This window comes from Lynx rufus, unplaced genomic scaffold (assembly GCF_022079265.1).
Source record: "Lynx rufus isolate CCGP_SWC_20201006 ecotype Redwood Valley unplaced genomic scaffold, mLynRuf1.p SCAF_6, whole genome shotgun sequence".
Taxonomy (NCBI): Eukaryota; Metazoa; Chordata; class Mammalia; order Carnivora; family Felidae; genus Lynx; species Lynx rufus.
Window position 1 is genome coordinate 55,595,397 of NW_025814878.1, and position 18,366 is coordinate 55,613,762.

At 37.0% G+C, this 18,366-nt stretch overlaps 1 protein-coding gene across 1 annotated transcript in view; it reads left to right on the forward strand.

The window, feature by feature from the left end:
* Positions 1-17,529, forward strand: part of ASCC3 (activating signal cointegrator 1 complex subunit 3) — a 367,207-nt gene extending 349,678 nt beyond the window's left edge. Inside the window, exons 38-42 of the mRNA XM_047101482.1 lie at positions 5,571-5,722; positions 7,407-7,554; positions 11,528-11,737; positions 13,689-13,864; positions 13,946-17,529. Coding sequence (XP_046957438.1) covers positions 5,571-5,722; positions 7,407-7,554; positions 11,528-11,737; positions 13,689-13,864; positions 13,946-14,093 — 834 coding nt within the window. The 3' untranslated portion in view covers positions 14,094-17,529. The remainder of the gene's footprint in view (positions 1-5,570; positions 5,723-7,406; positions 7,555-11,527; positions 11,738-13,688; positions 13,865-13,945) is intronic.
* Positions 17,530-18,366: the final 837 nt, after the last annotated feature.

An 18,366-nucleotide genomic window follows, 5' to 3' on the forward strand; every position in this document is an offset into this window, starting at 1 on the left:
TCCACCTGTTAATACCATTTGATGTATCTTGAATGATAGCTTTTCTTTAGTGTTCAGTGATTCTATTTTCTTGCAATGAAGTTGACTTAATTCGGTCACAGTACTCAAAGTTCCTATGTTACCCTTGAACCATTTAAACCCAGAATTCAGTTGGATTCCAAATGATACATAATACGTGTATATCAAATATTAAGATGTACTTATAATCAAATTATGGATTCAAATGTATTCGAAAATTACTTTTTCAAAAATTGTGTTGATAAAATTCGTTCAGAGACAATAATTGATCAAACTCCTAATTTGTCTGGAGTTTCTATTTTTCCATTATGTAGGGGGGGAAAGGACACATGTAAACCACTTTAAATTCTTCTTGAAATAATACAGGGTAGGGGCACCTGGCTGGCACAGTCGGTAGAGCATGAGACTCTTAATCTCAGGGTCATGAGTTCAAGTCTCAGGTTGGGTGTGAAGCCTACTTAAAATAAAATTTAAAAAAAGCCAAGGTAAATGTAAATCATTCAAAGGTAATAAAATATAGTGTAATGCACCCAGGTAATTGATTGGCAAACCAAGATCAAGTCTTAATTTCACTTTTGAGTGGTGTGATTGCATGGTCACTGAACTCACGAGCTTCAGTTTCTCTGTGAAAGGAGAATGATTACTAATCCCTGCCTCACACTTGGTATCATTAACAATCAAAGTTGAGCTATTTACAAAAGTGTTTTATAGTCTCTGCACTATTATGCAAGTATTTTCCCGACACCATATACACATATAGTCTATGCAGGTTGACTTGAATAATATAATTCACTGTTTAGGACTTTTAATGATTGAATGAAATTTTATTTGATATAATATATGGAGAGACATGTTGTCAAGCTTGCATTGTTAAATATAATCTATGATAGCAGAAGGTATGAAAAATATCTCTAGATTTGGACAAATCTGTCCTTTGCAGAAGTAGTAACACCACTGTGAAAATGTGGTTGAATTTAAATGCTAAGACCAAGTCTGATATATGCTTAGGGAATTCTTGAAATTGATTTAAAATAAATGTTCAGGACATGAGTTGTATTCGAGTCATAAAGCATGCCTTTGGCTCCAGGACTCCAAGAGTCTAAAAAATTTCCTTCCAGAGAGTGTCCATTTTCTAAACTTGTCGTTGTTTATGGGAGTGAGAGGTGGGTTGATTTTTGTAGTTTGTGGTGGTGGTGGTTTACCTTGGCATAAAGCCACATACTGCAGAAGTTCCTTAGTTTTTACCTGGACTTTTCACCTGGCTCCATAGTGGCACCTCGGTTAAAACCCCTGGTCTCCTATGAATAAATGACAGCTCCACTGTTTCTATTAATTATGACAATATTTTAATAGTAGTATAATTTTATAAATGAATACAGTGCTAGAAATTATATTTCCATTTTGTCACAGCTGGAAATGACAAAGAGTTCTCAATCAACAATCAATTGAAGTTCATTCCAACTTAGTAGGAGAAAGTCTCATACACAGAGTCAGCCCCCATCCATTTTCCCCTACACTTAGAATTATCCTAGTTTTGCCCTGTAGTAGGTAGCATGCCAAGTAGAAAGTGGATGAAAGATAAAGGGGGATTAAGTATTTGCCTAATATTAACGTTAAGCTGGTAAAAAATATCCACAGAGTTATATCTCCTCAATGTACTAAAACCACCTTTGTTGTTTGGTATTAGATCTCTGTAAGGGACTTTGAGATGAGTTGGGGGACTGAGCCGTGATCTCCAGCTGTTACCAAATTCAGTCCCACTCTGGGAAGGAGCATACCTACTAGGTTTCATCCGTCAGGAGGACTGCTACAAAGGACCGTGAGACACAGGGAATCCATCGTAGGCTCAGTCATGCGGAGATACATCACTACAAGTTACTAGGACCCTCAAGTCCATTTACCTGGACCATCCCCTGGCCTTAGCTTCTTTAGGGGTATACCTCTGAACAGTAACCAGGGCTTGCCCACTCAAACTGAGAACCAAGCCCACATCCACCAGTTTGGCCGGAGCCTCAGGGACTGTCGTTAGCCTTGTTCCCTGACTATCTTATAATTGGCACCTCCCCTGATGAACTGTTTTGCCCATTCCATGGATCTGCTCCTGACCTTGCATGCTCTGGGCCTCAAGGCCCTATACTTCTCGATGCAGAAATTCACGCCAAAAGGCCCAAAGGAAATCCTTGTTAGAAAAAATGGGACTATTTTAGAGTGTTCTTTTCATTTTATCATGGAAAAACTTTAGAAATAGGCCCCTGTTTTTTGAGATCTGTGTTCCAGGCAGTATATTAGATACCTTACTTAGTACATTACCTCATTGTACCTATATAGTTCCCCTATAAGGACATGTAATAACACCTTGAAATTGGAACAAAATTAGGATTCAAATCTATGTCTATCTGACACCGAAGCTTGTAATATTTTTCCTACACTGCACTGCCTTCAGAAAGTTTGCAATAATTTAGGCAGAAGTTGTTATAATCATTGTAATTGGGTTTTTTACCAATATTCTTCAACACACACACACACAATACTCTTTGAGTGCACTGGGCTAGAGTTAACAGAATATTTCTAAATTCTTGCTGCCAAGAAATCTATAGTTTAAAGGGCAGATATGTAAACAAAGAATCACAATAGGGTAATGGTGGCATGTGTCCAGAGCAGCAGATGCACAGAAAAAGAAATACCTACAATCCATCTGGAAGAATCAGGGAGACTTCACAGTAAGAAGTAGCATTTGAGGGGCACCTGGGAGGCTCAGTCGGTTAAGCGTCCGACTTTGGCTCAGGTCATGACCTCACAGTTTGTGCATTTGAGCCCCGCGTCCTCAGCGAGCTCTGTGCTCACAGCTTGGAGCCTGGAGCCTGCTTCAGATTCTGTGTCTCTCTCTCTCTCTCTCTGTGCCTCCCTCTCTTGTGCTCTCTCTCTCTCTCTCTCTCTCTCTCTCTCTCTCTCTCTCTCTCCTCTCTCTCTCAAAAAAAAAAAAAATAAACATTAAAAAAAGAAGTAGCATTTGAGCTAAACTTGAAGGATGAATCAGAATTTCCCGGGTAAACAGAGCAGGATTTGCAGAAAGAGAACATTAAGAGCAAGGACAAAAGTGGGAAAATAGCAGTAGTTTAGTATTGCTATTTTAGGAGTACAGAAAGGGGCCAGAATGATAAGCCAGGACGGGCTAGATCACAGACCAGAACTATCATGCAGAGAAGTGCTAGCTAGCATTGTCCTCTACACCATGAGAAGCCATCAAAGAAATGTAAGCAGACAAATGACAATCAGTGTCATCTCTGTGATGATTTACTTTGGTAACCATATAAAACATGGATTGAAGAAAAATTATATGAGATGAGAATAAAGGGGTAGTTATTAATATTCCAGGTAAGAGGTGATGAAGGCCTACAGTAAGGCAGTGGTAGAGGTGGGGGGTGAGGGGTGCAGAGAAAACAGGCCCAACTCGAGAGTGATTGAGCAGAGAGCAACACTTGGCTCACCACATTTGGGTGGTTGCAAAACCTTTTTTTATTCCAGATTCTTGATCTCCCTACCTGCCTTTTCTCTAAATTAAAACAAGAGAAATAATAGTTTTCAATTCATGACATGGCTTTTCATTTACTTCATGTAAGCAATCACTTTGCATGATTTTTTACATTTTCACATCTGGATCATACAATGAAAAATTGTGGGGAATGCTCGTAAATTTTATGAAATCTTTCAACTTCATCATGAAAACTTCAAAGTTAAAAACATATGGTCCATCCATCGAGCTCTTCATGTATGTGAGCTTTTGGTCTGGAATTTATTTCCAGTCAAGTTATAATGTAAAATCGCCATAGTTACCCACATTACAACTTCTAACACCATCATGATCTGCATTAGGTATAATTATTCATTTCTTTTTTCTTTTCGATTCCCTTACATAACTCAAGAGTTGTGACTTGTGAACTAATGCTGGGGTTTTTTTTCCCCCTTTGGTCTGAGTACAGTGTTCCTCATGATCTTTTTGTCTCATACGCTTCAAAGAAAAACAGAGTATTTTAATCAACTGTGCAGAGAAACGGGAAGAATGCAAGCCAATTTTCCCTAGATTGATAAACATGTACATTCATACAAGTATACACATTGATATACACATATACGTACATATAAATGTATGTATTGCATTAGTATGAGGCTTTTTCATATATAGAGGACTCATGGGTGCTAAAACCCCATTTGACCATTTCATCATAATAACTATGATATCCAGAAATGTTGACCCATTTCCTTGTAATGTGTTTAAAAAGACAGCAGACTGGTTTAGCCAGATGTTTTTTAAACTATTGTACTCTTTCTTAAACTAGAAAACACAGAATAGGAAATTCAAAACTTAGAAGAAAAATGTGTCTGCCTCAGTAGTATTAAGTAATATGGCAAATTAGTTTTAGTAGCATAATATGCCTTAAAAATTATTTCCAGGAGTGCCTGAGTGGCTCAGTCAGTTAGGCATCCAACTCTTGATTTCTACTCAGATCATGATCTTACTATTCATTAGATCAAGCCACGCGTCAGGCTCTGCACAGAGCCTGCTTGGGATATATATTCTCTCTCTCTCTCCCTCCCTCCCTCTCTCTCAAAATAAATAAACCTTAAAAAATTATTTCCAAAAATATTCTAATAGGTTTTTACAACATTTTCATAAATATTTTATTGTTGAACCTTTACCATGAAACTATCATTTTAAGCATTTACTACATGTCATTTCTCTTAGCTTTATGTCTTCATTTCCCAAAAACAAGAGAGTACACTCCTAAAACTGTATAAAGTAGCTGCCTCAGATCATGATATTAACTTATGTGTCTTTAAGTCAGCATTCTCCAGAATCTAATTTAATTGAAATAGCTTTGCCTGTGTAAACTTCTCCTTTGTTTAAATAAGATTTCACTGTTTAGTTTTGCCTTAAGCAAATGCAGCCGTTTGTTTGTCCATAAAACAGTAGATTAAATGTATAGGCTAATATGAATAGTTTCTCATCCTTCCACTTGTACCACTGGCAGTAGCCCTATTTGTAAGTGTGTAGTATATTATTTTCATTGAAAACCGAGGCTCTGTCTTTAGTCCACTTTTTGGAGAAAATAAATTTCTGGCAAAAAACCTATTGCCTTACTATTACTGATACTAACTTTGGAAAAGACTTCCAGAGATTCACTCTTTAAATCCGGCTTCCAGTGCTCTTGATACAGTGAATTATATAGGTATTTGTTCTTAAAGTAGATTGAGTTTTTCTCTGTTTTATTGCTGGGTACCAGTATTTCCTGGCTCTATGTGCTACCCTACAAACAGCTAAATATTTGGCACTTTACAGGAAGTGGTGTACAAGTGCTACGAGAGTTTGGGGGTTGTTCCTACCAATCCAACTGTGGTTTACTTTCTGGTTTCTATTTTGGTTAATAGTAATTTAGAGGTATCATGCTCATTTTATGTTCGTTTGCTTTTTGTTAAGGTTAACATTAGATCCCCAATGGAGAGGGCAAGGGCCATGGTATTCTTGTAATATGTGCATTTTTCCCCCTGTTCAGGCAATGTTGGATGTGGCTGCAAACCAGGGCTGGCTGGTGACTGCCCTGAATATCACCAATCTGGTTCAGATGGTGATCCAGGGTCGGTGGTTAAAAGACTCTTCTCTTCTTTCAGTACCAAACATAGAACACCACCATCTTCACATTTTCAGGTAATTGTTTTAATTTTCAATGTGACTGGTTTTTTTTATTTCAAAAATAATATTTTCTTTACATGTGTGATCGCTTAAATTTTATGTTATGCCTAAGATATTGGTTCTTTACAGTGAAAATGCCTGTCTCCCAGAGGGAGACATGAGCTAGTGATATAAGCTTCTCAAGTTGGGATTTGGTCATCTACCACAAGCTGAATCACAATTCATTTTAGCCTTCTATTACATTGTTTTCTATTTACAGCATTACCTACATTTCCATTTTAACTGCATTTATTCCTTTACAATATCAGCCTTCATTTTAAAAGATGTTATGAAAGTGCTGTGTAATCAAAACCAAAATGAATTACCAATTTCTCTAATTGCAGAATAGATTTGAGGGATCTGGAAATCCATTGTCAAAGGTAAATCGTACATCCGCAAAATGTCCAAAACTGGGTAGTTGTATATACTAGCAGCTCAAGATATAACCTATATTTAAGAGTTTATATTATCATCCAACTATTTAACCTGTAGGTCCTGTTTACATAGCTGCAAAAATTCTAGCAAAAAAAAAAAGGACAGTACATCTTGTAAGCAAGATTGGCAGTATTTAAATAAAAGTGTTTCTTTCACACTAGCATTTCACATCAGTTGAGAAATACTTTGCAGCTAAAATGTTGGTTTACAGTCATGTAGACCGAAAAACAGAAGAAAGCAGTCTGGCTGTAGGCTGCCATCATGTACTTGCTGCCTGTCAGCTAGACTATGGCGTGCACTCATTTGAGGCATCTAGACACAGAGGCCAACCAGAACCTCACACACACATGGGGGTCTCCAGGGAAAGTCCCTCAGTTGGCCTCAAGTGTACTGGGTGCCAAGGCAATTATTTCCATGGTGCTTGAGCCCCCAGCATGGGATGTCCTGGAAACTAAAAGGCATATTCAGAGAGTGAGCCATACCAGCAGCAGGTGGCATGAGGAGAAAAGCAGATACCTCATGTCTGCAGCTCAGTTTCAGGAACCCTTCCAAGACAGTACTAAGCGTTACGGGAGTTGGGTTTCAACAGTAAAGTAGGTACATAAGAGTACTACTGTGACACAGCACGCAGGGCTGTTATGGAAAGCTGCTTGGGGTCTAGGAGATTTCATCCAGCTCTTTGCTGTCATCCTGAAAAAGCTCTATTAATATAATTTTAATCATATTTTTCTTCTTGTTGTATAAACAAGATAGTAAGATTTAGGTGGACTGTGTTTCTGTGCCATAAATCTCAAAGATTCCCAAATGTACTTTTCATTGTAGGTTCCCAACAACTTAAGATGAAAACTTTATTCAAGTAATTATATTAGAGACATTTGCCCGCATCCTTTAAAAAAAATATCAGGGCTCCAATTCAGTGCTTTATCCACAGGAAGCACTGGTATACATTAGTGCCTTCCTATAGAAATTCACCCCCTACCCGTAAACCCTAAGTAGTTACTGAGCTCACCTTTGATTTACACATCTTATGTCATAATAGCCAGACTGCCTTGGATTGATATCTTAGAGAATGCTGGCTGATTTTGAAACATAATGATTATAGCCTTTAAAAAGTTGTATAGTAATCTTAATTTTAAAAAAACTGTTGTCATCAGGTAAACCATCATTGTCAGGAATTCTCATTTATTCTAGGAAAGAATTAGTTAGTGTTGATAATATTTTTCAGGAAATGGAGCACAGGCACAAAAGGCGGACGTACTGGGTGCCATGGCTTCATCGAGTGCCTTCCTGAATTGCTCCATGCCTGTGGAGGGAAGGACCATGTATTCAGCTCGATGATGGAAAATGAGCTAACAGCTGTAAAAATGAAGCAGGTAAGATCATTGTTTCTGTGTTTCAAATCTTCCTTATTCTGTCTGGGAAATTGTACCTAGAGTTTTCTAACCTAAAGCATTGGTTTGGGAGTCTGATTCATCTGGGTTTAAATTCTGTCTACCATATGCCATGATTATGAACATGAAAACATCATACCTGTCTCATGAAGTTTTGTGAAAATTAAGCAGGATGTTATTATATAAATTGCTTTATGTAGTTTTATGGGGCGCCTGGATGGCTCAGTCAGTTGAATGTCCAACTCTTGATTTCAGCTCAGGTCACGATCTGAGAGGGTTGTGGGATCGAGTCCCACACTGGGCTCCACACTGAGCATGGAGCCTGCCTGAGATTCTCTCTCCTCCTCCCTCTGCCCCTCCCCCGCTCACACATGCGCAAGCACACGTGCACACTCTCTCTCTAAAACAAAAATAAAAATTTTAAAAACAAAATGTAGTTATGTAGTTTCTAATATAGAATAGAGCCTAATAATATTAAAAATAGTTACAGTGACAATAATTAGTAGCATTGGCATTATTCAAAGTTGATTGTGTATTAAAGTATTAATGTATTAATGTATTAATACTGATTAATGTATTAAACCAGTTTAGAAAGGACTACAGTAGCTTGTCCATCACTAGGCTATATTACCCACTTGGGTATAAATTTCAGTTGAGTAGATTTTCATGCAATTCCCTCAGTTACTTTTTTATGCCCTCCCCCTTTATTTTAATTGCTTATTGTTCCTAGGTTCTAAAGTATTTCTCTAAGAAACCCCTTTTTTGTCTACCACATAACTTAGATAGAGAGCTAAATGTGTGTTGTAAAAGACAACATAGGTCATCTCTCTAAACCTAGTCTTTGGAATGGCCAAAAATATGAATGAATGATGCCAGAAGTATTTGGCATATATAGACTTTTAAGTCTTAAGCAGTTTTAGCCTAAACATGTCAAACATTCAGGATTTATAACATAATTAACATACTGACTTGCAAATGCAAGTATTAAGATAAAGAAACTTCTAAACCATGTCATTCTTTTTTTCCAGTGGAACTTAGTTTTGAGCAAGACTTAGAAAAAGTGTAACAGGCAGTGAAGTCTGATTGTTCAATTTCTGTTGAACTCAAAATTGGCACAAAAAAACAACCTAAATTTTCATAATAAGTGCCTACCTTTCTAACTAAATTACCATCAAAATTATGAATAAAAACAATATATTGAAATCAAAACAAGGCTTCTGTTAGCAACAACAGATTTCTAACCTAACATACATTGGTTTCAAGCCAAGTTTTAGATGTGATGAAAAATTAGAACATTGTTATAATTAGTTCAGGGAGAACTCAGAAGTAAACTTACTTAATTTATTTGCATAAATTGCCATTCTGTTATCTTTAAAAACCAAATGCAAATTGGCTCAGTCTGATATGATGATGGTTATTTGGCTCAAAAGTGCTTCAATTTGCAGAGCAATCTGGTGTCGGCTCTGCAGTGAGGCGATCCCAGGTAACATACAAATCCTGAATTATTCCAGAAATTAGTATGTTTAAAGCATCAATTTAAGTGCTAATTGCAGTAGTAATGAGAAAAAGCAGTACGACTGTGAGATTTGCATCTTCTACCCCATCAGTATGCCTGGAACGGCTGCTGACTGGCAGAGGATTTGGCTGCTAATTAAATAATTGTATGCATGGCAATGCTCTTGCCTGATTCAATAGATGAAGATTAATCCTCAGATAAATATGTTTGGCTGGTATTGAAATGTCTTAGCAATTTCTTTAAAAATAGCTTATGTTTTTTTGTATATATGTGTGTGTATACATACACACACCCAACAAGTATGTGTGTACACACCAACGATGAAAAAAAAAATATTTAAGCACTACTGAAAGATTACATATATATGAAAACCAGATTTGACTTTTGGGGGCTTTATAAAGTAAAATCCCAGTGAGTTGCTAATAACTGGAAACACCTCTTGGTAACTAATTTAATAGTATAAGTAAAGAAACATGAAGTCTTGCTTCCTGTAGTAATTGTTGTTTGTGTTGTCTCACAAACTTAAATGCTTTACAGAAATTGTGTATTAAGTGTCCCCTTGATCACTTTTCCACTCTGGCCAGTCTTAGAACATCAAGTGGTATAGCTTCTATACTCAATGACTGTTGGCTCTAGGAGGGGATAGGGCCATCTGTTACCTTGAATGAAGCACAGTGTAGACCATTCTGTACCTTGACTATTTCAAGATCTATTCCAGACATCATTTCAGATTCACAAGACAAGTTATAGGATTGTATTTGGATTGAAAATTTGCATTGGATTTACATTTTTTGAATTCCTAAGGGGTAGTTTGATTCACGAGGGCTACTTCATTTCAATTAGGTGTACTCAGCAGCACTAAAAGTCTTAGCAAACAGAAAATCAAAGCCTATAAGGAAATCTATGGTATATATTTAAGAAATAAAAGAAAAACCAAAATTAAAGTACTCTTAAAACCTAACTTAAAAGGTAACTGATTAGTAACTGATTAAAACAACCAATATATTGGAAGTTTCTTGACTGATAGTGATATTGCCACATAGTTATAAATATTAGAAAAATATGACAATAAGTAACATGACAACATTAAGTTTATTTTGTTACATCCTTTCTGTAGACTTAGGAATTCATTCATTCATTCAATAAAGATGTCACTTGATATATGCATACTGATTTCTCAAAATATCTTTCCGTTTAAAGAGCAAGAATGAAATAAGTAAGATATTTTATATCCCTTTAAAATGCATCATTTTAATTGGTATTCTCAATATAATGCCAAAAATACATACTTATTTCCAGAAGGACCCTAGACTTACAGGGTTCTTTATGATATACAGACATATAGGAATGTTTTCCTTTCAGAATACATTTGGAATATGGACAAAAAAAATTTTTGTACAATAGTCAATGAATGATGCTGAGTGACATCAACAATTGCATCACAGCGTTTTTTTTTTTTCAGGTTGCCTTTATATCCCCAAGTAATGCTCTCTGCCTTAGAAGTCATGTAAATATTAGATCCGATGCTTCTCTAAAACAAACAAGTTTAAAAACAAGCATTTTTAGACTTATTGTTTAATATAGACCATAGCCACTCAATATCTAGGAGGGATTTACAGTGAAAGAGTCACAGTGTAGCTAATGATTAATACTTTTTTAGTTGCCTTTAAAAAGACTTCAGGGGCACCTGGGTGGCTCAGTTGGTTAAGTGTCCAACTCTTGATTTCGGCTCAGGTCATGGTCTCATGTTTCATGAGATAGAGCCCCGCGTCAGGCTCTGCACTGACACCGGGGTGCCTACTTGGAATTCTCTCTCTCTACCCCACACCCCTGCTTGCTCTCTCTCTCTCTCTCTCTCTCTCAAATAAATAAATAACGTTAAAAAAATAATAATAATAAAGACTTTAAACTACAAAGAGCAAAAGCACACTAGTTTGACACACATACAAATGAGTTCAAGAAAAACTGGGAAATCTGAACAAGAGCTGTGGATTATATCATGTCAATATCCTGTATTAATATTGTACTTTAGTTTTGAAAAATGCTACCATTGGAGGAAACTGGCAAATTGGTGCACAGGATCTCTCTGTGTTAGTTCTCACAACTGCATTGAATCTAGAATTAATGTCAAAACAGAAGACCATGGGGGAGGGGAAGGAAAAAAAAAGTTAGAGAGGGAGGGAGCCAAATCATAAGAGACTCTTAAAAACTGAGAATAAACTGAGGGTTGATGGGGGGTGGGAGGGAGGGGAAAGTGGGTGGTGACCATTAAGGGCACCTGTTGGGATGAGCACTGGGTGTCGTATGGAAACCAATTTGACAAAAAATTTCATTTAAAAAAAAAAAGGTTGATTTTTTTCAAAGCACACTATTTCTTACTTGATCAGTGCATTTGACATTAACCATCCCTTTATTATCTTTTCCTCTTTTTTTATTCAGGCATGGAATTTCTTATCCCACTTGCCGGTGATAGATGTTGGCCTAAGTGTTAAAGGCTGGTGGGATGACTCAGTGGAAGGACATGGTGAACTTTCTATCACAACTCTGACTTCAGACAAACGAAATGACAACAGGTGGATCAAATTGCATGCTGATCAAGAGTATGTGCTTCAAGTCAGCTTGCAGAGAGTCCACTTCGGGTTCCACAAGGTATAGTGTTTGGTTTCCATTCTCAAATGCTTCACACCAGACACCGGCATGCGCCACCACACATATCTTTTATATTACTAATGTGTCCGTGTCATTCATGAATCCTGCTTTCTCAACTGGCCTTAAGCGGCAAGAGTCAGTCTTCTGAAATCAATCATTTCTCCCCATGTGCCATTTTTCAGCCCCAGAATATCCACCTTACATAATACATTGCGTGACGTACTGCTCTCATATGGTCTATGTACTCAGTCCGGCAGAATTCCCTGCAATGCCTTTTGGAGTGCAGATTCCCTGGCCGTACTTATCAGAGTGACTGCATCAGAATCTCAGGGGGAGAGGTCTCAAAATCTGTACCTTTACCCAGCACCCCGAATGATTTTTAAGGACTTGAAGGTTTGGGAAGCACTGCCCTGGGGCACTTTGATATGTAGGGACCGCATTTGGCTGCATGGGAGCAAAGTTTTACCACTTAGATCTGTGACTTTGAGTAAAACACTAAGCTTTTCTGCACCTCAGATGCCACATCTGCTTGTTTCCTTCACCGTAATACCTGTGAGAGAGCGTTGTCAATGCTCATACAGGTCAAAAATTTAAAGTGTGTTCATTTCCAATTACTGTGCTTTTTTCTGTTACCTATGACACAAATATTAAATATTGGGGCCTCTAAGAATATTAGCATACAGCATGTAGGCAGATTGGTTTTTAGTACCATAATTGAAATAAGAAAGGATTTGTCTTCTGTTTCACCCAGTGCCAAATCTAAAATAAGCCCTCAGGAATGAAGTGGTTGTTCGTGAGTACAGTCCACTCTCTTTCAAACACAGAATGGCAAGTAGCTTTCTGTTGTTACATCTATTAGTGCTGTGCTTTCAGGTCCCATCTCACTTAATTTCTAATGCTAAAAATCAGTCAGTGTAAGTTCGAACCGATTGGCCTCTGGCAGTGTAGAGGCTCTAATATGACCATTTTTAGAAGACCTAATGTATCTCAACTTACAAAAAAATATGGTAGTAATCATACAGATAAAATCATGGGGGAAAACTACAATTTTTCTACCTTAGTATTACTACTTAAAAATGTAATCATGCCTTAATCATGCTAGAAAAACTCTCAGTTTTGTTTCTAAATGCTGTAAAAATGCATTGCTCTCAGACTTCTCTTTTAAAATGTCTTAAGTGCAACATCTCCCTCTAGAATATTTAATGATGTCTGATTGAAAGCATGTCATTATCAGTACATTTTATGCCATAATGCCAGTGTCTTAAAGAATCACTAAAATCTTGTATTTGGTAAAATCGATCTAAAGACTTCAAGTGCTGCCATTATGGCAATATCTGATCTTGGATTGTGGTGATTGATGCATTTTACAAATCACTTGGCTTACAATTTCCCATTCCTCAAAGAAATGATTTTTTAATATTGCCATATTAGAATATATGTTTTTTTATGTGAGTTTGATTCTTGGGTTGAGGGAAGGTATTTATATGATATAGTGCTTACTATCTTGAGGTCCAAGGTCTAGTCTTGATTGTCTTTTTTCCCCTAGGTATCAGTTTCTTGTGAATAAGACTTTGGAAGATTTGGTTAACAGGATTGTATCTCAATTCGTCCATCTTCAAATAGGGTACTAATATCATTTATAAGAATGATGGGAGAATTTACTAATTTGATATTAAGATTCAGGGCTTTCCATTCTAACTGAGCCAAATATGCTGGTGATTATAGCCACAAAGTAGTGTCTATAATGTGCTTTGAGAATCCTGAAAAGTGGCAGGTGATAGCATATCAAAAACACCAAACAATAAAATTTAAAACATCCCAGATAGATAACACTGAACTGCGTAGATTTATGGCCTTCAAGGAAAACAACCTAGCCTTTTAACCACAACCGAAGGGCATAGAAAGTCTAAACATTATTAATGTCTTATCTCTTTTTTTTTCTGGTTTATAGGGAAAGCAAGACAGCCACGCAGTTACCCCCCGATTTCCCAAATTGAAAGATGAAGGATGGTTTTTGATATTAGGAGAAGTGGATAAGAGAGAACTTATTGCTTTGAAAAGAGTGGGATATGTTCGAAACCATCACGTTGTTTCCATTTCTTTTTATACTCCGGAACTACCTGGAAGGTAAGCAGGGTCTCACCACCCAAGTTCTGAAAGAATTAAATATGACTGTTGTTTTACATTTCATTCTGTTTTTAAACTTAGGTATATCTACACACTGTATCTCATGAGCGACTGCTACCTTGGCCTGGACCAGCAGTATGACATTCATCTCAATGTCACACCAGCGAGTATTTCTGCCCAGGTCAATGAGGAGGTCTCTGATGCCTTGATTGACCTGAAAGTGAAGTAACCTGACCCGAACAGTCCATTTGAGAGAATTGGTTAAGAAGTCTGCCTGTTCATCTAGACAAAGTCGAATTGCTTGATGTTTGCCTTGGTGGAATCAACTTCTAACCTCAAGACACCCAGGAAATTGACGGTGGCTGCAGTATTGACTCCAGCAACACAAAGTCAGCTGCGGTGGCCTTTTAACAAATGTTGCCTTACAAAATGTTGTCTTCGTGAGTTTCTTGATATGTAAAATGAACACACGTGTAGGAAAACCTTTTGTGTATATTGAGATGATATTTAGGAATTATCCATCAAATCTTACATCTCACGGTGTAATGTTTACAAGAATGTTGGTTTCTTATTTTCTAAGGAAAACTACACTGAGACATGACAGTGTTAGGATTTGTTGTAACAGATTTCTAGCCCTGCAGCATAAAATACATAAGATAAATCTGTATGGAGACATATAATATGGGTTGTTATCAAAATTTATACTTTGATCACATGGAGTTTCAAGAATTTCTTATAGTCAAAAATGTTAATAATATAGGATGTAAAATTATATTGCAGAGCCCAATGATGATAAGGAAAGCAAAATATACTGATCTTAGAAAATGTGGATACTATAACTGGTGGAAATAAAATATTTAGAGTGCCACTTCAAGACAAGCTGACTCAATTATCTCGCCTGCTTCCTTCCCATTTGTTCCCCCCACTCTTCTTTTCATTACCTCTGCTTCAAGACTTTACTTCCATACTCTTTCTGATATTTATTTATACAAGGTGAGAAGTACAGTGTAACTTGTGTTATAACATGGAGAGACCACGTAGTTTTATTATCATGATGACTTATTATTTATGGAAAAGAAGAATGAAATATTGTTATGTAGCATGGATCTTGGGTACTACAGTTATTGTAAAACTTCAAATTATCATAAAGCCTTTTCAGCCTGAGGTTTTATTGTCTTCTCTTACCAGGTGTCTGTCTGTCTTCCATCACTACAGCTGACTATTCACAGTGAAAGTAGCCCTAAACAGGAACTCCATATGCTTGAAGAATATGAACTGACAATAACTCTGAGCCTTCTCTCTTTCAGAAATAATCCAAAATGAGTAGGTAAAAATTATTTCATGACCTTAATTGTTTAAAAAGAAAAATCTGAAGTAAGTTTTAAATTTTTTGATTATTACTAAGTATAAAAGAACTTGGCTTCTAAGATACGTACTGAGCCCTTATATTAGCTTTCTTTTTCTGCTTTCAGAAATCTAAATTCTAAATCTAAGCAAAACAAGGAGATAAAAATTTTTGGTTTAATGAGTTCTACTTAGATCATTTTAAGGTCCTCAAAATTCTAAGAATGATTATTGATTCCAGGTTGTCGATTTTAAGTGATGGAGAATAGTTGCAGGGTCTAGAAAGTTACTCCCATAATTTCAGCCTCAGCCCTTTCACTTTCCATCATAAGGATTCTATACTACTCCTGGAAAATAAAATTCTTCCAATTTGAGGCCTTTAAATGAGATTTCAAGGATTCTACCTCGCTTGAAACTTCTACCCAAGTCTTTTGCATGTCAGTTTGAGAGATCTTGGAGTACTACAGAGGTTGCTTCCAGTCTTACCCAAGGTCAAGCACACACAGCCAGCCACATCTGAATGGATGCTTACATTTTTCTTGTTACTCTTCATTTGGCCTGTAATTCAGAAAATATTTTTAAAGTTTCATGAGTAACGCTATATCTGTAAATTAATATTAACCAGTTCATTACAGAGACATCCTGGAAAAGATGATGGACTGTAATCCATCTTTGGTTGAGCAGAATCACAGCACCTCCCTGTCATTAAAAATTATTTGAATCTCCAAACCCTTGTTCACTTACTTGTTATCTTTTATTTGGACTTCTTAAACTACATAGATACCATGCCTATCCATTGAAAACAAATACAGTTTCTTTGAATGACTGCACCCTTTGATTCCAAGTCATATTGGAAGCAGTTTTTAATGATTTGAGGGTTGCAGGACTGATCTAAGATGAATTTTATTCTCGAGGTTTCCACCTTGGAATCAGAAGACTGCACTTTGCAGGATGTGGAGGACTAATCTGGAGCCAGTTCTCAAACTCCCTACAGCCAATCAGGCCCATATTTCCAAATGGCCTCAAAAGTGCCCACTTTTCAGGAGGGAATGGAGCTTCTGAAATAACCACATAATTCCTGCAAATGAAAAGGCTAACACTGAGTAATGCTGACTGCCATAAAAATGAAACTGCCTTTTTCATGGCTTGTAAATCGACACCAAAGACCAGCAGAAAAGGGAGATTCCAAAAATGTTCTTCATGGCAACACATCAGAATTGGTGCATATTTTCTAAAAGTAATGGTCTAAAGGGAAAAATCTTTTTTGGATGTTTAAGTCTAGGTCTGTGTCTGCTTTTTAGTCAAATTGATGCAAGGGTTATTAAAAAAAAAAAAGTACTAACCATGGTGAACCAGCAAAAAAATAAAATGGGTGTAAAGTACAGAAGAGGAAGTTTGGATTGGGGTGGGGGGAAACTCTCACAACACAATTATAAAATAATGAATAAGCAGGCTACTGTCAGAGACCTTCATTAATCAAACGTTATCTACTCCAACATTATAGTTGTCTCTCCACCAAACTCCAGATCACACTGGAAACAAATCATTGCATACTTCTTCAAAAATCTGAAATTGATACTACAAAGGGTGTCTAACAGTCATTCTAACGAAGAAAGCCAGTGACTTCAATTAAGCTTTTAAATAAGCTTGTCAGTTACAATACCAAAACAAATAGGTGGTCTATCAGGAATGTGCATCTTTACATGTGTTACTTCAGCTGGCTATTATCAGAAAATATGCTCTATTTCCCATTACAGCACAGTTTTACCAAGGGTCTAGAAGGAATAGGTATGGAGTGGAAAGAAAAGCTAGGCTTGCAGTATCAAGAGAAATGGTTTGGGTTTTTTGGTTTTTGGTTTTGAGTTTGTTGTTGTTGTTGTTGTTGTTGTTTTAATTATGTTTCTGTAATACTACCTTGCCCCTGTGTTGTGTTTGGTGATCCAAGCATATATTAGAAGATTTAGGACAATGTATTCCATCAACTCTTCTGTTTCCATTTGTCACCTACAAAACAGAGATGATACCTGCCTGCACTTCCTCTCATAGTATTTGGCTCCATTGTGATAAGGGCAGTGAGCTTCATTCATTGTTGTATACACAGTGTCTGGTACAGCAAGTGTTTTGTCAATTTCATTTAATGAATCTTTTACATGAAAATGCTTAGAAAATGATAAACAGCTGTCAAGAGTAAATAAAAGGTAAATGAAAGCCTAAGGTGATAAATTGTAAGCAAACTCATCCTCAGGATAAATTTTATGGCTAAGAGCCCACCCCACCATTGCTATTACCCCCACCAAAAACAATAAAATCTTTGTGCTCAGAGAGGGATTCACTTGTGTTTCATTCCTTTGTGCTACAGTATTTCCACCTCCACAAATACAAATGCATGAGCAATTTCAGCTGTAGCTCAGCGTACATGGGAATGAGGATTCCTACAGTGGGCCTTTTCTGAAAATAGTTTCTGGGGATGTGCTTTGGTGAGGTAGTGAATGGTACATGGAGGCCCCACTGAATGGAAGAGAGGTCCGACTGCCTCATTTCTACCCCTTCTGGTTTCTGAGGATAAACATCACCCTTTCATAGTCTTCCCAAGGGCCATTTCTGATGTCCAAGTCAGCAGAAACAGGGACTATTCTGGAAATAGAACAGGTTTTGAGAACAACGGTGTGGGAGCTCCTCACACTTTCACCAAGTATTTGGGTGCAAGGTATGTGGCACCCAGAATGAAAGACATTTTAAAGCAAGTTCTAAAACTTCCTTAATAGCATCTGTGTACTTTTCCTAACATTGCAAAGCAATACCTACTCTGTCCAGTCTCCCTGGGAGTTGTGTTGCTCCCATGCTTGTAAAAGCGTGAAAATCAATTTGAGTGTATTCAGTAAAAACCTAAACCCTTTCCCTTTAAAAGCAAATATTTGGTTCTTCTTTCAGAAGTAACTATTTTTACACCATTTTATCCAACTTCTGAAACCTAATTCTAGCCAAAAATAAGAGGAAAAAAATACGCCACTGGCTTCCAATAGTGCTGTTTTTAGCAGGAGCCATCAGAATAATATGGACATCTTAGTAAAACCTCAATCTTATTTTCTGATACTTTAGAAAAATGCATTCCTCTAAAAACACATTACCCTTCAAGTGGCCTTTGGAGAAACTGAAAC